Source organism: Phytophthora cinnamomi, assembly GCF_018691715.1.
Source record: "Phytophthora cinnamomi strain GKB4 chromosome Unknown Contig60, whole genome shotgun sequence".
NCBI lineage: Eukaryota > Oomycota > Peronosporomycetes > Peronosporales > Peronosporaceae > Phytophthora > Phytophthora cinnamomi.
The window spans coordinates 80,291-96,042 of NW_027150993.1; the positions used below are offsets into that span (position 1 = coordinate 80,291).

Genomic DNA, 15,752 nt, shown 5'->3' on the forward strand with positions numbered 1-15,752 from the left:
CCCAGCTGGCCAATGGCAATGTCAGTGCTTCAAGCACTTCCCTCTAGAATTGCATAATATTAAGTTTTTAAGGTTATAGGATGACACCCGTTCCTTATTCACGCCCTCGTCTGTATTGTAAAAATACACGTGTAGATGCTTTCTACAGCACGCGTATTGATTTGTTAGCCTTTCAACTTTTGAGGAGTCACTGTCCTCGTCTGTCCTGTGGCAAATCTCGCTGTAATGGCAGCCGACTAGACGATCTCAAATCGGATGCTCACCTGTACTAACAAAAAAGGGGTGCAGGAGTGGCCAAACGATGGCATGCACAGCTGCATTGCGTGAAAACACGCCACATCCGGTTCGTCTCAGTCATTTTTCGATTGTCAGCGACCCAGCGGTCTCAGCGTGGCAAGGATGCGTCGAGAGTGTTTGGTGCTGGTGCTGTTGCTCGTGGGAACTTTCACTGGACGAAGTGATGCCGTGTCCAGGTTAACCGTTCCTGAAGCTGCGTCGGTCACTGACAGCAACCACGCTCCGATTACCCGGAACGTCAGGGATGAAGGCGTCTCCACCGATGTGTTGGCTGCAAGGACAACGCTCAGCGATGAAGAGAGGGACATTAGTCAAGTTGCCAGCTTCGTGTCAAGCTCCATGAAGGCCAAGGCCAAGCTGAGCATCATGCTCATTCGCGGCTATGCTCCGGAGAAGGCCTTACAGAAGCTGTCCGTCACCAGTATCAATGGCAAGAACTTCAACAGCTTTGCCAGGTACTATGCCAGATATCTGACCATGCATCCAGAGAAGGCAGCGAGTCTACCGGCCACGGCGGAAGATGTGGTCGTGTTGCCGAAGCTGACAGAATGGCTGGGTCAAAAGCTGCTTCCTTCCCAAGTCAAGCAGCTTCTGAAGGAGTTTGGCTCGACGAACGTGAACAAGTACTTACAGCTGTACAGAAAGGATGCTGACGACGTTCTCGCATTGCCAAAGCTTTCGGAGTGGGTTCAGCAACAGCGACCACCGTCTCAAGTCAACATGCTGCTCAAGGACTTGGAGATCACGGACGTCTCGAAGTACATGGGGAAATATATGGAGGCCGGCGCAGCTACCACTGCCTTCAAGAAGTGGACGAACCAGAAGCTGCTTCCCAAAGAAGTCGCCCAGAAGTTGAAAAACGCAGAGGTGCCGGACGTCAGCAAGTACATGGGGCAATACATGGACAGCGGTGGAGCCAACATCGCGTTTCAGAACTGGCTGGAGAATAAGATCCTTCCCCAGCAGCTCGCCCTGAAGCTAAAAATCGCCGAAGTACCGGATATTAGCAAGTACATGGGGCAATATATGGAAGCAGGTGGGGCCAAACTCGCATTTGAGAAGTGGCTTGGCCTTCGAGAGGTGCCCCTCCCGCAACAAGTCAAATTCAGGCTGCAAAGTGCTGAAGTGCCAGACATCAACAAGTACCTCAAGCAGTACGTCAGTCTGTGGGGCGAGAGGCAAGCAAGACTTTCTAGAGATATGAACTAGGAATGAAAATAGTGTCTAGGTGAATAAAATCAAGATCGGGGTATAGAATTAGTATTACGCAATTCATCAGTCAAGGGAAGTTTTGCAACTATAGAGTAGAACTCTGTCTCCTGCAGCATGTTCATGATTGACCGTAACTTGGTACCAACATGAACTGACGTTTTTGTACTTCGAAGTAGCTCGCATATACGGCACTGTGTACACTGACACTACTAACCGAGTTAAAAATAGTGACATTAAATGTCATTAACATTAATTTTTAATGCCACCGGTACGTTCAAAGTATGTTGGCACGATGCTGACAAGCGCCATACGTTATCGTCTAGTGAAAAGCACAGATCCATGACTTGGTGAAATTGGTTAGTCTTTATTCTTACTTGGTTTACCGCTTCGTCTGTGTCAATTCATCTACAATGCCATCTTTCTTTGGGTTATGATTTGTTAGAAAATGTGGCGACCGTGCAACACCGCGATGGCTGTGCATGTACCAGTTGCTGCCATTTGCGTTGGAAAGAGGTGTACATGTACAGTTACTTGCACTGTATTTACTGATACATGTATTATAGCTCAACAGTTGAGTTGCTTAGGATGTCGATACCCTCCAGTGAAGGCTCCTCTACAGTTCCATGTTCTCGATTTATTGATAAAAATCTGACGTAGTTCTTACTTCTTACTACTGTAGTACATGTACTGGACGTTTCGTGTACAAGGTATGTCAGCTATGATATCAGAGTCCCACAAAGTACACGTACGTTGCGTGCGACTGAGATTGAATGCGGGTTCTCCACCTTTCAGACATCTCCATTACACCGAGTAGTCATCCGCTTGCAAGCATGGGTTCCATAAAATCGATTCAAAACGTTGATGACGCTCTTCATATTGCCCGCTTTCCTTGGCCGGTTACCCAGCATCACTAAGTTCACCTATTAAGCGCTGTTCACGTGAGGATAGCATTGTTTGCCTCTGGTTTCTCAACCAGAACATGTACTTGAAATGCGATAAAGTGTGTCAAGTGGGTGATATCTAAATAACTCCAAATGCTTCCACCAAGTTATAATCATCCACTAAGTAACTTATGTGTTATCTTTTCGCTTTCATTCTGACGTCTGATCATCCTGAAAAAGAAATCCGTGGCCTCCCTCGCGGAATTATTGGTGATCGCGACACAATAGTATTCTGAAGCCACATTGATGCAGGGATAGGAACTTGTTCACGGCGGGTGAGATCCGGTTAAAAGCAAGCAGTGGGTGGCCTTTCGGATGCTGTTGAAGGAGACTGCTCAGATCTACGCCGAATTCAACGATGAAGATCAACCACCACATGGTTCCCCTATCAATGTGTCGTCTGCGATGCGCTCTGTTCGATGCTGCAGCGACGATGCCGTGAGCGAATTGGTAAACGTTCTCGTTCCTGGCTTTGGCCGATGCTTGGTCGAGCGTCGTGATTTGGTATTCCAAGAGTTCAAGGGAGAGTCCAGCACTTTCGGCAGTGTGACTTCTCTCAAGGTTGATTTCGAGAAAGGTGAAGGCGGTCACCGTAACGATTTTCGCACTGATTCGAGCGGATTACCCCAGTTGCTAGAGCTAATAGGCTCTCAGATGAAAAACTTGACTCTAGACGGACCGCGAGATGCACTCGAAGAAATGTGATCCTGCAAAGCTGTCCCAGGCTTGAGGATTTCGTCGACGTGCGATTCGATTTCAACGAGTATCAGACAAACCGCCAGCCCCTTCCTTCGCTAAATTGCTGCTGGAATGACGTCGTCGCTCTTTCGGCAGATTTAAGTGACCCGAACAATCTGTTCGCCAAGTGCGTGCGTCGACTAAGGGTGCGGTTGATGGAACGGCCTGGTGTTTGGGGGCTTTTTTCGGATCGACTATGACACGATCAACTTCGAAGAGCATGTGCATCCGCTTCTACAAATGTTGGAGGTAAATAGATCCATCGAATATCTCGATGCCGTTGTGCCCGACGCTCAAGAATTCGCTGGAGACTTCAAGAAGCACGATCTCTAGCCGACTAATCGGTCATTCAAGCTGACAATGGAGACGAAGGCCGCTTTTCTCAGCGTATTTACTTGTGGAAAGTCTCAGGAGAGCAAAGGACAGCAGCTATCGCGCACTCAGCCACCGCTTCCCAAGCTGGACCAGTTCATAGTTTCAGTAAAGTGCTTCACTATTAATCACAGCGACGCTTTGGCTCAAACTAGCCACTGCTCGCTATCAGTCTCCATGTCAGCATCGATCTCAATCTATACCAAACACCACGTTAGATCGCTTAGCAAGTAACAATTCACAAGTTGCAAAACATCAGAACCTACCGGTGTTGTAGAAGAGTTTTTTCGTGACAAAATTTCGGCTTGTGAGCTGATAATCGTCGACAACTCGTTCAGCTCAGCGTTCATTTTCTCAATGTTCAATTGAAGAGCTCGCAAATCAGGGCGCTTTACGCCTCCATGCGCCGAGTTATCACAGTCGCTGTGGTTGGCAATGTTCCGTGCCCTCAAATATTGGCGCATCGCTGCAACAATGAGGAGCACGTGCCGCTCGATATCACGAAGAAGCACTAAGCTGCCCGAACCGGTCGACACGAATGCAGGAATCCCGATTCGAGCAGCACATTCGATACGTGCCGGAACTTCTACTCGCTCCGCCTGCGCGATGACAGCAGCAATCATGGACGACAGATCGTTCTGTGACGCCTTTATGCCAGACGAAAGAGTCTTCAACTCTTGAAGAATCCCTTCGTGCGGACGTGCATCTTCACCTAGCCGAACAAAGAATTTCTGATCACAACCTCCTGCAGCTGCAAGCGCAAGCTGGCGGCGGGCAATTCCAGCAACAGATCTGAGTAAGTGCAGGTCTATGTCTTGAAGCAGTTGAGCTCGCCACCCTCGGGCCGTCAGAGCAGCCTCGTACGCACCAAACTGCACCAGTTGGCCACAACCATCAGCCGCAACAAAGGGGATCGATTCCTCTTTCACAGCTTTGATCGGCGCGGGTAGCTGAGGGCTATCTTGAGTCTGCGCAGGCTTCTTGCGAGGTTTTCGTACCTGATGCTTGACCGGCTTCGCTTTCGAAGCTGTTTTACCATCGGCTGGGCTGAGTTTCTTACGACGCTTTCGCTGTGGTGGCTGAGAACTTGCGCTTTTACTTGTTATTGGCAATGCTTCGTGCGACAACGAGTCGTTGTCGTCCTTAGGTCCCAGAAAGTTCGGCGATGGGTCTACAAAGTTTTTCGACTGTTCTTCTCCACCTCTGTCCCCAAGCTCTGCCTTCGTTGGATTAAGAGTTTGCTTCTTCGCTTCAGGTCGCGGCTGCTCCAATATCTCCACATCAGACTCTGACTCCATCTTCGACTCTGTCGACCAGCGTTCATCCGGAAGCAAAAAGCGAATGCCACCTAATTCACCGTCAAAACATACTCCGCCCTGTCAATACACAAACCAAGTGCCATCTCGCCAGACTTACCTTGCTCAAGAATGTACGCGTAGAGCTCTCCCTCGCCAACGAAGAAGTCTTCGCCTTGAACGGCCAACTCGCCTTTTCCTCTGCCTCCTGGAACGTAGTAGAGCTTGTGCTCCTGAAGGGCCTTCGGGTCACAAACCTCCCAGCCTATGCGCTTGAGGATTTTCACGACTTCTTTGCCCAGCAGCCCAATTTTCTGGAGCAGCTCTGACGGCTTGCCATACGGATCGGAACCACGTCTTCGGTTCCGTGTTGAGTGCTCCATGGGTTGCTCTTGCCGGTCTTCTCCGACATTTTCCCCAGACTGAGTCTCCTGCGATGGCTGCGACGCAGAACTCAACATTGAGGCAAAAAGTGGTACTGTCATCTGAGGCGACTGAGTGTTTTGGATTTGATGTGAGTGTTCGAGGCAAGAGTCGGTCGACTATACCATCAGATGTCCGAGGCTGCACGGTATCGAGCTGCTATTCTGAAGTCTGCGATGCTATCTTGAGGCTAACAGAGCAGAAGGCATCCCGTTAAATTCTCGTCGACGCACTTCGAGTCGTTAATGCATTGGGAGCGTTTGTGAAAGTCATATGTGTAAGACGCGTAGTTGTTTCAGTCTAATACATTCTGGTTACGAGCCTCAACACTTGAGCATTTTCTCATCCCTGTTGTGAACCACTTCGGGAGCTATTGAGCTAGGTCGGCATATCGCGAACGAATCATTTGGCGCATGTACGTGGCTCGGATCAAAAGTGGTGTGAAACAAGTACTGACAGATCAGACAGACGCAAAGCGATTCGAGGCCGAAGTCGATTCGTGGTTCTCTTTGAATCATGACCATATTATCAAGCCTGCCACAGGGATCGGCCATTCTTTGGACTCGCCATCACCAACGACAAAGTCTTTCCCGCGTTTGGCTTCCTCTCCTCTGACTTTTCCACCAGGCAAATAGTATTGTTTGTGGTCTTCCAAACCCTTGGGCTCACAAACCTCCCACCCTCGTCCTTTAAGTACCTTCATGACTTCCGCCCCGGCGATTCCAATTTCCTTCAGCAGCTCCGAGGGCGACCGCGTGTCGGGTGAATCAGCCCCAGTGGGGCTGATGTGGGGCCCCCACGTCTTCGGTTTCTCGGATTTTTGTCGCGCAGACGGCGTCTGACGATCGCACGAAGGGTGGATGAACGATGTCAGTACATGTAGCGGGAGATTTCAATTTGTAATCGGTGGGAATTCGTGCGATAGAAAATACTACACTCTACACCGCTGAGCCAGACGTCCTGTGTAAGCATTCAAGTGCCAACCGACTGGGTAGATACTTTTAAGTAGCTATTCTGGAACCCCGCCAAGAATAAGAAGTTATCGATCTGACCTATAAAAAAATCGTGAATACTGTTCCTACATATTAAAATAAACAATCTATCTAGACTCAATTTGTTGGCGTCACTTGCAACGCGAAGTTGTTGCGCTTGTTTCGCTCAAGCCAAAGAGCTGGTGGATGGTTGCCACTGTATCTGAACGGCTTTAAAGAGCGCACGAACAAGATTCACAATATGTTTTTTGTCAAACTGGGGAATTTCGTGCGAATTTTACAGGAGCGGTGAGAGATAGCAACTTTTACTTGGATGGGGTCGTTCAACACGGGATTTTAAAATGCAGACATCACAATGCGAACTCACTAAAAGGCTGACCGTATTTCCCAATGCAATTTGGCTTGTGCTTATGGTCCAGGTGATTACGATCTTCAGTTCTCAAGATTGCAGTCCAATCAGTGGCTCGTAATCTGCTTTTATTGACCAAGAGAAATTTGCGTACACGCGCGCAGAGTTGTCACTTTACGTTCTCCGACCTTGTAAGCAAGAGATCGTTTGATCGCCATGCATTCCAGTGTTCTTCACCCGCCCAACAGCCACCTCCTTAGTGACGAAGTCGTTGAAGGTTTGGTCCAGTGCTCCAAACGGCCAACCAGCGTAATGACAGCCCGTTTGCTTCCCGACGCAGATCCGTCACTACTGATAAAGAGAGATCGTGAGGCTACGCCGAGTCAGTCATCGCATGCGAAGACTAACGTGACAAAGTCCCTCGGTCGATGGAAAAAACTAGACTTGCCTGTAAAGTCAATCCAAGTTGTTGTCGATGGCAGTACACCAAAGAAAAATGACGAGAAATACACGATCCCTCAACTGCTGGAGCTCGGTGTACTTGTCGGTCAAAGGCAGCGTCGCGAAAATCAAAGACGATACAGGAAGAAGAAAGAGGATATGTTTGTTCAGCTCGAGAGGGACACGCAACAACTACGGGCAGAAATCCAGACACTGAGACATCAACAGGTTGGGATGCTTGTAGGCGTTCCAGCCAAGAACAGTAACATCTGGGATGCGGTTGTTGAGTATTTCCGACTGTTTCGCCGCGGCCTCCAATCCATTGAATCGTACAAGACTTTTCAAGAAGAATTCGTGCTAGGAACGATGGCCACCGACCTTGCTTTTGATGCCGAGTATGGCACTGAGGCGGTTCTAAGGGGCTGGTATTTCTTGCAATGGTTTGGTGACGTCGAGGTGGAGCTGGAAGGCTTGCAAAAGAGAACCAAGACGTCATTAAGTGCGATCACAAGAACGAGCGTGACAATCACCGGTCAAACGTTGACCAACGTGTTCCCGCACCTCTTCAACTCCGAGAACAGCAACAGTTTGGCGGGTACTCTTCTGGGCCAACGCATCGTCATGAGTGGTTCAGCTCACTTCGAGTGGGATAATTCGATTAACCGCGTGACGAACGTGATATCGCAAAGCGACATGCTGACCCCAATGCTGCATCTCCTGGGCAGTTTGGAGGATGTGAGTCAAGTGTTCGAGAAGGCCCTCATTTCTCCCGAGTTCCGGAGGCGATCGATATCTTAGGTAAAGTGAAATAGTTTTACGGCATCTAGGAGAGTTAATGAATGGGGAAGAAATCAAGTTGGATGCCTGTTTTAGTTTTTATCGAAAGCCGCACTTCACATGACCACAACAGAGGTTCTGCGGGGAATTGACATCCCTTTCCACCAGCAATAACCAAGCACGAGGTGCTGTCAAAAATGGCCAAAGTATTCGCCATCAGGGACCACACCAACGCAAACGACATGTACGCGATGATAATACCACCAAGAAGTCTGCTGGAGCCGCCGGTTCGAGCGAGCTCCTGGGTCTCCTTCTTCTGGTGCGGAAGCAGGAATAAGAGCGACCACGGGGAAAATCGTTGCCGCGTACGAAATAATGATGGTTGGCTGTGACGGATTCATGTAACTATGCATGATTCGTCAATTTCTTCATACGTAAATTATCAATTGGTACATTTGGCGTACACGTTAATTGATAACTTGACCAATGATATTTGATAAGAAGTTTTTGTCAATAGTTTAGCGGACGTAGCTACAACAGGGTAGTGCAGCAACATGCTAGCGACAGTTAAAACTCAACGTCACTCTTCAATTTTCCATCGTGAGCGCTAGTACCATTACATTGGCGTGGTGTCTGAGCGTTGCACAGCCAATTCACGGGGTGTATTGACTTAGCTGAGACCATTGGGATTTGCAGGGACAAGCGTCACATCGTAGGAAGGGAGTGCGCCGCATTCCTGCGGAAATGCTCCGTCTTTTCAGTTTTCATAAGCACCACTCCGGCAAATTAGGCGGTGATTCCTGAACACAACTCGGCTTCGGCACAGCATATTAAATATACTTTCTCAAATTTTGAGAAAGACATTAATACGGGAACATTGGATAGCCCCAGCGACGATTCGTCACGATGACAAGTGAATTGCACGGTTCAGGTCTCGGTACAGTACATGCAGCTAGAACAGCGAGTGGTTGATTATTGCTATGCTTTATCCTCTCGGTAAGATCAAACACCTAACAAAACATGTCTGCTAATTATGCCTTTACTTTTGATAACACAAAAACGAAAATAAATGTTTGAACTGTCGAGAACGCATGAGCTGCGACGTATATAAATGCATCAAGTATTCGTAGGTATGCAGTGAACACTACGGGTAGCATTTATTTTACCTACCTTTTCGTGTTGATCGTGCGTTCCGCGGGTAGCTCGCATTAACCCCTTTTTAGATGGCAGCAGAGCCTGGAAGCATTGGTGCTAGATAATATGCATTTGTTTGTGTGCCTAGTGACTAGCATCGACTGATGCATTTATTTACGTCGCGTATGCAAATTGTCGACGGTAATTGTCATATCGGAGTGCTTTATGTGTTAGCACTCGGCTTTCCTGTTAGATTCGTCTCAACGAAGACAACCTCAAATGAAGTTCTATTTGGCACATCGATATCCGCTGAAACTCGGGAGAATGAGCATCTGCTCAAACACTAGACTTGTATCCTCGAAACTTCCCAGCAGACTGTGACCTGTTGCAGTTTGAAGACATTAGAACACGGCAGATTGGGAGCTGGAACTCCCACCAACAACAACGTGTATTGCTTGTTCCTTGGAGTGCTAGTTGACAACTGTTTCTAATCTACTACCCGCCCTCACCTGCCATTGCTGGCAGTCCAGGAAAGCCAAGCAGCCAATCCCAAGCCCAATCCTACAGAATCCAGTAGTGGCGCCTAGTTAAGCTTTGCTCAGGAATCAGACACGCCAACCGTCACACAGACAGAGTATTGGTGTCAGAATTTCGATTTGCGATATCACGCCCCTGCCATGAATGCACAACGGAGCGTGTAATTCGATCACTTTTTCCGATGAAAACTGTTTTGATCTTCTTGTCACTTTTACAATAAGATCAATTTTTCGTGTGGAACGCCTCGAAAACGCTGAGGTTGTATTTGTGTTCGACGCTAAGCTAACATGTTTTTCCTGCAGACCAAGGAGCTGGTCGATGCCTGCCAATACAACTGGTCGGATCTGGACAAATGCATGGGAGACCTGCAGACACTGTACTGTAACTCGCCGGCAAGCAACCTGGCTGTTGTTAAGAAACGCTACTCGAAAGCAGAACGGTGCGAGGTAGCGAGCATTTCTCCCCCGAAGTCGTTCAGTATGGCGTTTCAGTTAACCTGCGGACTGCTTCTTATGTTGTACAAGACGCTATCCTGTTCGTAGACTACGAATCGTAGTTGCTGTGCCGTGCGCACACAATTCAATCACGACTTTTTCAAAAGTAGATCATTGCGGTCCCGTCGATCGTATACATGGCCATCGACAGACAACATGCTGCCACCACTGACGGCAAGTACTTCGTGAACACGTATTCTTGCAGCGTCAGTTCTAGCAAATAGTGTGCCAGAATGGCCGTCTTCTTTGGAATGGATGGGGTCATCCGCTCATAAATACTCAGGAAATCCAGCGCTATGCCACAAGCACCAGCAAGTCAACAACTCGACAGCGTTCACTGGCTACCGAATTCAACTATTGACCGTACCTGTGGGCATCGAGAGCGTAAAGTTGAGGGTGTTCAACAGTTTTTCTTCCATCTCCAACACCTCCGCAGACGTGTACACGCTGTCGGCGCACATGGCGAGATCCTCCACGCCGATATAAGTCACGTCTTCCAACTTTGACGCAACGTGCAAGCTAGTTGCGCCGAGCAACTGGAGCTGCATCTTTTTCACCGCGACAATATCTAGGTAGCGATCAGTGTAGTTGACGGCAAGGAATGCCGTGCGTGGACACATCTTGAACACATCCACAACTGACAGGAAACCACAACGAGCGAGTAAGTCTCGAGTACATTTTCAGTATTTCCCCCCGGCATGCCATACCTTCAATAAGCCAATCGACAAGCATTTCCCGGTGGACTGGCAGGAGAGTATTCTGACGGCTACAATTCGAACAACATAAGACCGTCACTATGGGCAGCATTTCCTGGTAATCCAAACCAAGCCTGCACGTACCTCAGGTACCCGATATCTTTCCACGACTCCAACTCCGCCTCGCGTAGATATGCCAGGAACTGCTTTACATGCCCAGATGTAGGCATTGACCACATTTGGCTTACCGTGTAACACGCTTGGTTCACCAGGTTCTTCAAAGACACCGGCAAGAAAGTAGGCGCTTCATCGACGAAATACGGGTGGCGAAGTGCTTCTTCGGCCGTGATACGCTGCTCCGGGTTGCAAGTCAGCAACTTCGCCAGCAAATCGATACCAAGATCTGAAATGCCCCAGATCAGGCGAGTCCAGGGGTGGCACACCCAGGACGGGAACTCGAAGTGGTAGTTCCGCAACGACGAGAAACCTGGCCATGTCTCGGTGGTGGGGGTCGATAGTTTGCTGAAAATCTGGAACAGCTGATCGATCTCCGATATGCCCGTGAAGAAGGGCTTACCTCGAGCCATCTCAGCAAGGATACAGCCAATAGACCACATATCGACAGCTGAAGAGTACTCCTGCACCCCCATCAATAACTCCGGGGCGCGGTACCAGAGCGTGACCACCTCCTCTGTGTACGCGCGGCTAGGAATTCCAGTAGCTCGAACCAAAGAAAAGTCCGCGATCTCCAATACCGCATCACCTGCAGGAGGAGGGCACAACAAGATAAGTGTACGCTCGTCGATACTTTTGCGTCGGCAACAAGGATTGACAGCACAATGCGAGAGACTTACTGAGATTCTTGGGGTCGGGCGTCTTGACTAGCAAATGCTTTGGTTTGAGGTTGCGGTGCAAGACCCCGCGGCGATGGCAGTACGCGACCGCATCAAGAAGTTGATGCAGAAGTTTGCGGGTCTGAACTCGAAACACGCACGAGCAAGTTAGAGCTGAAGGTGCTGATTACCTGTGGTACGCTACGTAACCTTGAACAGCTTACCACGGTCTCTGATAGGGCTCGTCCACCCTCCGGGTCTTCATCTGGGTTGACCACCTTCTGCAGTGTGTTGTCGACGAAAGGGAAAAAGGTGTGGAGCCCGTGCTTGTCGAAACTGACTAACTCCAGCGACGAAATGTGCTCGTGCTTCATCTCTCTTAGCATTGCCAGCTCTCGTAGCGCAAAATATGGCAGACCTTCTCCCTGCCGCACGGAATGTGTCAGCTCTTGCATTCACTCACTTGTAGGCAGGCACCCAGTATTTCGTACCTTCGGGGACGCCCGAGCCTTCTTCATGGCCAGAATTCTGCCGGTGGAACGCTCGAGGCACTTGAAGCATTCTCCCTCGGTGCCTTTGCACTTGAAGCCCAAGTTCTTGAAATTGACCCAGTTCACGGACCCATCGGGATTAATGCTTGGCACGTCTAGATACAGCCACCGCCTCTCAGTCAGCTGTTTCCACCTCCGTGACACGAGGGCCATGTTTCCCAGGTCTGCAGCCGTGACCAGGAAGGAGAACACGTGCAAAATAATTGCATTCATCTCTTCTTTCTCTCTGAGCACTTCCTGCTTCTCAACAACCACCACGTCTTCCTCCGCAACAACCACCGGTCTCCTCAACGCAGCGAGTATCGGGTTACTAGGGAATGGAGCGTGCATCGAGTCTCTGTTGGTTACTCTGGACAACTTGCTGTGCTTCAAAGGGGGAGAATTTCGACTGGCGAACCACATCGATGTAGTAGCAGCACGACACTTTGTACCCACGCCGCATCAACCCACGCTGCTCGATCAGACATGATTCGGAACTTCCAGTACTGACATTGACCACGGATCGAAATCTTGCCAACGTGTTTTTACATCTGCTTAACTGCCATACTAGCGAGTCTTTAGTGGTTGAGTGCAAACATATCAGCTCCACTTCAACGTCGTCGAACCACTGCAAAAAGCACCACCTCTTGGCCATAGCCTCTTGACCGTAGGATACACACTGCATCCGTATCCATCTTTGTCTGCATAAAGCTCGCTTGGTAGATACAGGTACTAATAGATGAACTAGTGCAGCCATGATTCAAAGAAACTCAAATATTTGTAGCCACTCCTTTAAACTGATAAGCAACGTTTGCTCCAATCATTTCCTTCCAGATAAGATGTTTTGTGTATTCTGTGTACCCAAAATTCGAGAAGCTCCCATAATACATAATAGGATAGGTTCAGTATCCATTCCTAGGCATGTCGTCCGACTCCGAGTCCGAGCAGCCCGAGCGGCGCCAGAGCGTGAGCGCCGCGGACCTGCCGCGCTGCGTCGAGTGCGGCGGCTTCGGCGTGGGGCTCGTGACCAACCCGCGGCGGCTCTGCACGCACTGCGCGCGCCTGACGCGGGCCTTCTTCGACCCGAGCAGCAGCAGCTTCTGCAGGGACGAGGGCTTCGTGGACATCTCGCCCGCGGCGGACGGCGGCGTGCTCAAGAAGGTGCGGCAATTATACATTTAAGATAGTTTTAGGATAAGTAGTTATTTAATAATTATTATGATTTTTTTATTAGATTATTCGGGAGGGGGAGGCACCTGGCAAGCAGAAACTGGAGGAAGGCTGTCCGACCTTCGTGCAGTATGTGGGGCGGCTGATGGACGGCTCCATCTTCGACACGACGTCAGACTTTATTATGTTTGTTTGTTATTATTTATTGGAGAGGGGTATGCTAAGTTATTTTTTCTTCTTCTTTTTTTCGCAGGCGGGATGTTATCGACGGGAAACACGTGGGCGGCACGGACGACCCGTTCGAGTTCCAGCTTGGTCGAGGTTGGTGCATTGCGCTAGTGTTTTTTTCGTAATTTTGAACAAGGGTCTTACAGTGTTTTTGTTCTTTTACTGCAGAGAAGGTGATTAAGGGTTGGGACATTGGTGTGGCTACGATGAATGTGGGCGAGATCGCGCGCTTCATTATCGCCCCGGAATATGGCTACGGACACGAGGGGTTTGCGCCCAAGGTCGAGCCAGATGAGACCCTGGACTTTGAGGTCGAGCTGCTAAGCTTCAAGGTGCGTGTAGTAAATTGAGAACTACAGCTCGTGTTAGTGTGGTGCTGATGAAAGGCGTATCCCGTCCTGAAACAGGATGCTCTGCCCCGCTTCCCTACCCAAGCTGAACTAGCGGAATCTCGCAAGAAGCAGTACGAGGAGGACAAAAAGATGTTGGAGGAAAACCCTCCGCCTACTGTCGGTACGGAATAGCTGTCAGCATGGATGCAAGTGCATTTCGAGCTAATGTGGTCTGATATGGCTTTTCAGATGAGCGTGTTGAAAGCGCTTTGGAGCAGAAGGAGAAGGGCAATGCTTTGATCGCCAAGAAGGACTATGATCAGGCCCAAAAGTGCTACGACTCGGTAAGGCGGCCAATACGCTATCCGCAGAATGAGGTATTGCGTATATCCATGCTTATTTTGGCGACCATGCTGCTTGTAGGGCTTCGTGCATATTTTCTACGCGAAAGAGGAATGGGAGAACTTCGTATCCCAGGAAGATAAGGACAAGATCAACAAAGTGAAGCTGGTGCTGTATCTTAACCGGGCACTGTGTAAGATCAAGCTTGCGAAGATCGAGGACGCTCTTTGGGATTGCGATCAGGTATTTGTTTGACGGAAAAGGTTGCTGGTTATCGTCTTGGCTGACTCATTTACTCCGTTCAATGTAGGCAATTCTCATTGACCCGAAGAACAGCAAGGGCCACTTCCGTCGTGGCCTTGTGTTCACTGAGAAACTGAAGAGTGAACTTGAAAAAGAAAAGAAGGGCGAGTTCTGGATCGTCGACAAGGGCTACGAGTATGTATGTGAGGCTGAAAAAAGTCTGGAAAAGGCGAAGGAACTTCTGGGTGACGATGATAAAAAGATGCTGCACGCGATGGCCGACCTCAAGCGAAGCCACGTAAGTCTGCTTATCGAGTGTGTGGCTTGGTTGGGTTTCATTTACCTAATTTTTGTGCGGCTGCAGGCACTACTGAACAAGTACGCGGCGAAATACAAAGAAGACGAGAAAAAGCTCTACAAGGAGAAGATCTTTGACCGCCTGCAGGCCAAGAACAAAAAGCTTGAAAAGCAGGAGAAACTGAAAGCGGAGGCCGAGGAGTTTGACGACATGCCTGCGCTTGAGTGATGCGCGGTTGTTGCATCAAACTGGAGGCCAGAACGTTTTGCGTAGTTGTCACTTCCTTAAGTTTCTTTACATTTTTACGTCGAGTTGAAAGTGCTAAGAACTATGGTTGGTCTTACGACACATCTAGAGACCCTGCTCGTCGTCGGACTCGATGTCACCATACTGCCACAGGCAACGACGCTGCTTCTTGGCGGTCTCTTGTGCGTTGAGCAGGCCGTCGACGACGGCCTTCTGGTACGGCAGGACGGAGCGGAGAGCCTTACGGTCAGTGCGCAGCAGTCCAGCCTCCAGCAAGTTCTCGGCAACGCTCTTGCCGTCCGGCAGGTACAGGGAAACCTGGAGGCGGCCGTGATCCTCGGTGCTGTGAACGCGGCACGAAAGGGTTTTGCCCCAGGCAACCTCGCCGAGACGCATGGCAGCGTCGGCACCGAACTCTTCCGTGGCGGCCAGCGGCTTGATCCACGAGAACACGGCCTCCTTAGCCTGGGGAGGGAACTGCAGCACGTCGGCGTCCAGCGGGCGCAGACGGTTGGCCGTCACAGTGGTCTCATTGCCGTAGTCGAACACGGGCAGAGCCGTCCGGGTGCACGTACTCGACCTTGGCGCGGTTCCAAGCGGGCCCACTGCCGTCATCGAACAGGGCAGCGCACACAGCGTTGCGGCGCACCTCGAAAGTCTTGCCAGCCATCCCGTGTGTACGCGTGAACGCCTTCATCTTCTCCTCCACGGCCGCGCAGTTGCGGTCGCCCACGTTTTGAATGTAGAAGTGTGTGCCGTTCACAATTTCAGACAGCTTCACGCGAGGGATCACGTCGTCCTTCGTCTTCACCTGCTTCGCCTGGGCAGCCTTA

At 49.8% G+C, this 15,752-nt stretch overlaps 5 protein-coding genes across 5 annotated transcripts; 2 read left to right on the forward strand and 3 right to left on the reverse strand.

Annotated features, from left to right (window-relative positions):
• Positions 1 to 399: 399 nt before the first annotated feature.
• On the forward strand, positions 400 to 1,506 carry IUM83_13995 (putative secreted RxLR effector peptide protein; the record flags this gene model as incomplete). The annotated part of the gene is made up of 1 exon (XM_067938708.1): positions 400 to 1,506. One exon carries the CDS (start codon positions 400 to 402, stop codon positions 1,504 to 1,506), a length of 1,107 nt encoding a protein of 368 aa, XP_067787573.1.
• Positions 1,507 to 3,706: 2,200 nt separating this feature from the next.
• On the reverse strand, positions 3,707 to 5,238 carry IUM83_13996 (uncharacterized protein; the record flags this gene model as incomplete). The annotated part of the gene is made up of 3 exons (XM_067938709.1): positions 3,707 to 3,757; positions 3,827 to 4,908; positions 4,977 to 5,238. 3 exons carry the CDS (start codon positions 5,236 to 5,238, stop codon positions 3,707 to 3,709), a joined length of 1,395 nt encoding a protein of 464 aa, XP_067787574.1.
• Positions 5,239 to 10,271: 5,033 nt separating this feature from the next.
• Positions 10,272 to 12,048, reverse strand: IUM83_13997 (CMGC/CDK/CDC2 protein Kinase; the record flags this gene model as incomplete). The annotated part of the gene is made up of 9 exons (XM_067938710.1): positions 10,272 to 10,296; positions 10,370 to 10,449; positions 10,560 to 10,639; positions 10,710 to 10,768; positions 10,842 to 10,900; positions 11,426 to 11,460; positions 11,552 to 11,672; positions 11,755 to 11,955; positions 12,022 to 12,048. The coding sequence occupies 9 exons, from the start codon at positions 12,046 to 12,048 to the stop codon at positions 10,272 to 10,274; spliced, it is 687 nt and encodes a 228-aa protein (XP_067787575.1).
• Positions 12,049 to 12,981: 933 nt separating this feature from the next.
• IUM83_13998 (peptidylprolyl isomerase d (cyclophilin d)) lies at positions 12,982 to 14,901 on the forward strand (the record flags this gene model as incomplete). The annotated part of the gene is made up of 9 exons (XM_067938711.1): positions 12,982 to 13,221; positions 13,295 to 13,401; positions 13,484 to 13,551; positions 13,627 to 13,790; positions 13,866 to 13,971; positions 14,040 to 14,134; positions 14,214 to 14,375; positions 14,443 to 14,673; positions 14,740 to 14,901. 9 exons carry the CDS (start codon positions 12,982 to 12,984, stop codon positions 14,899 to 14,901), a joined length of 1,335 nt encoding a protein of 444 aa, XP_067787566.1.
• Positions 14,902 to 15,024: 123 nt separating this feature from the next.
• Positions 15,025 to 15,426, reverse strand: IUM83_13999 (putative nuclease; the record flags this gene model as incomplete). Its single annotated transcript, XM_067938712.1, has 1 exon — positions 15,025 to 15,426. The coding sequence occupies one exon, from the start codon at positions 15,424 to 15,426 to the stop codon at positions 15,025 to 15,027; it is 402 nt and encodes a 133-aa protein (XP_067787567.1).
• Between the last annotated feature and the right edge of the window lie 326 nt (positions 15,427 to 15,752).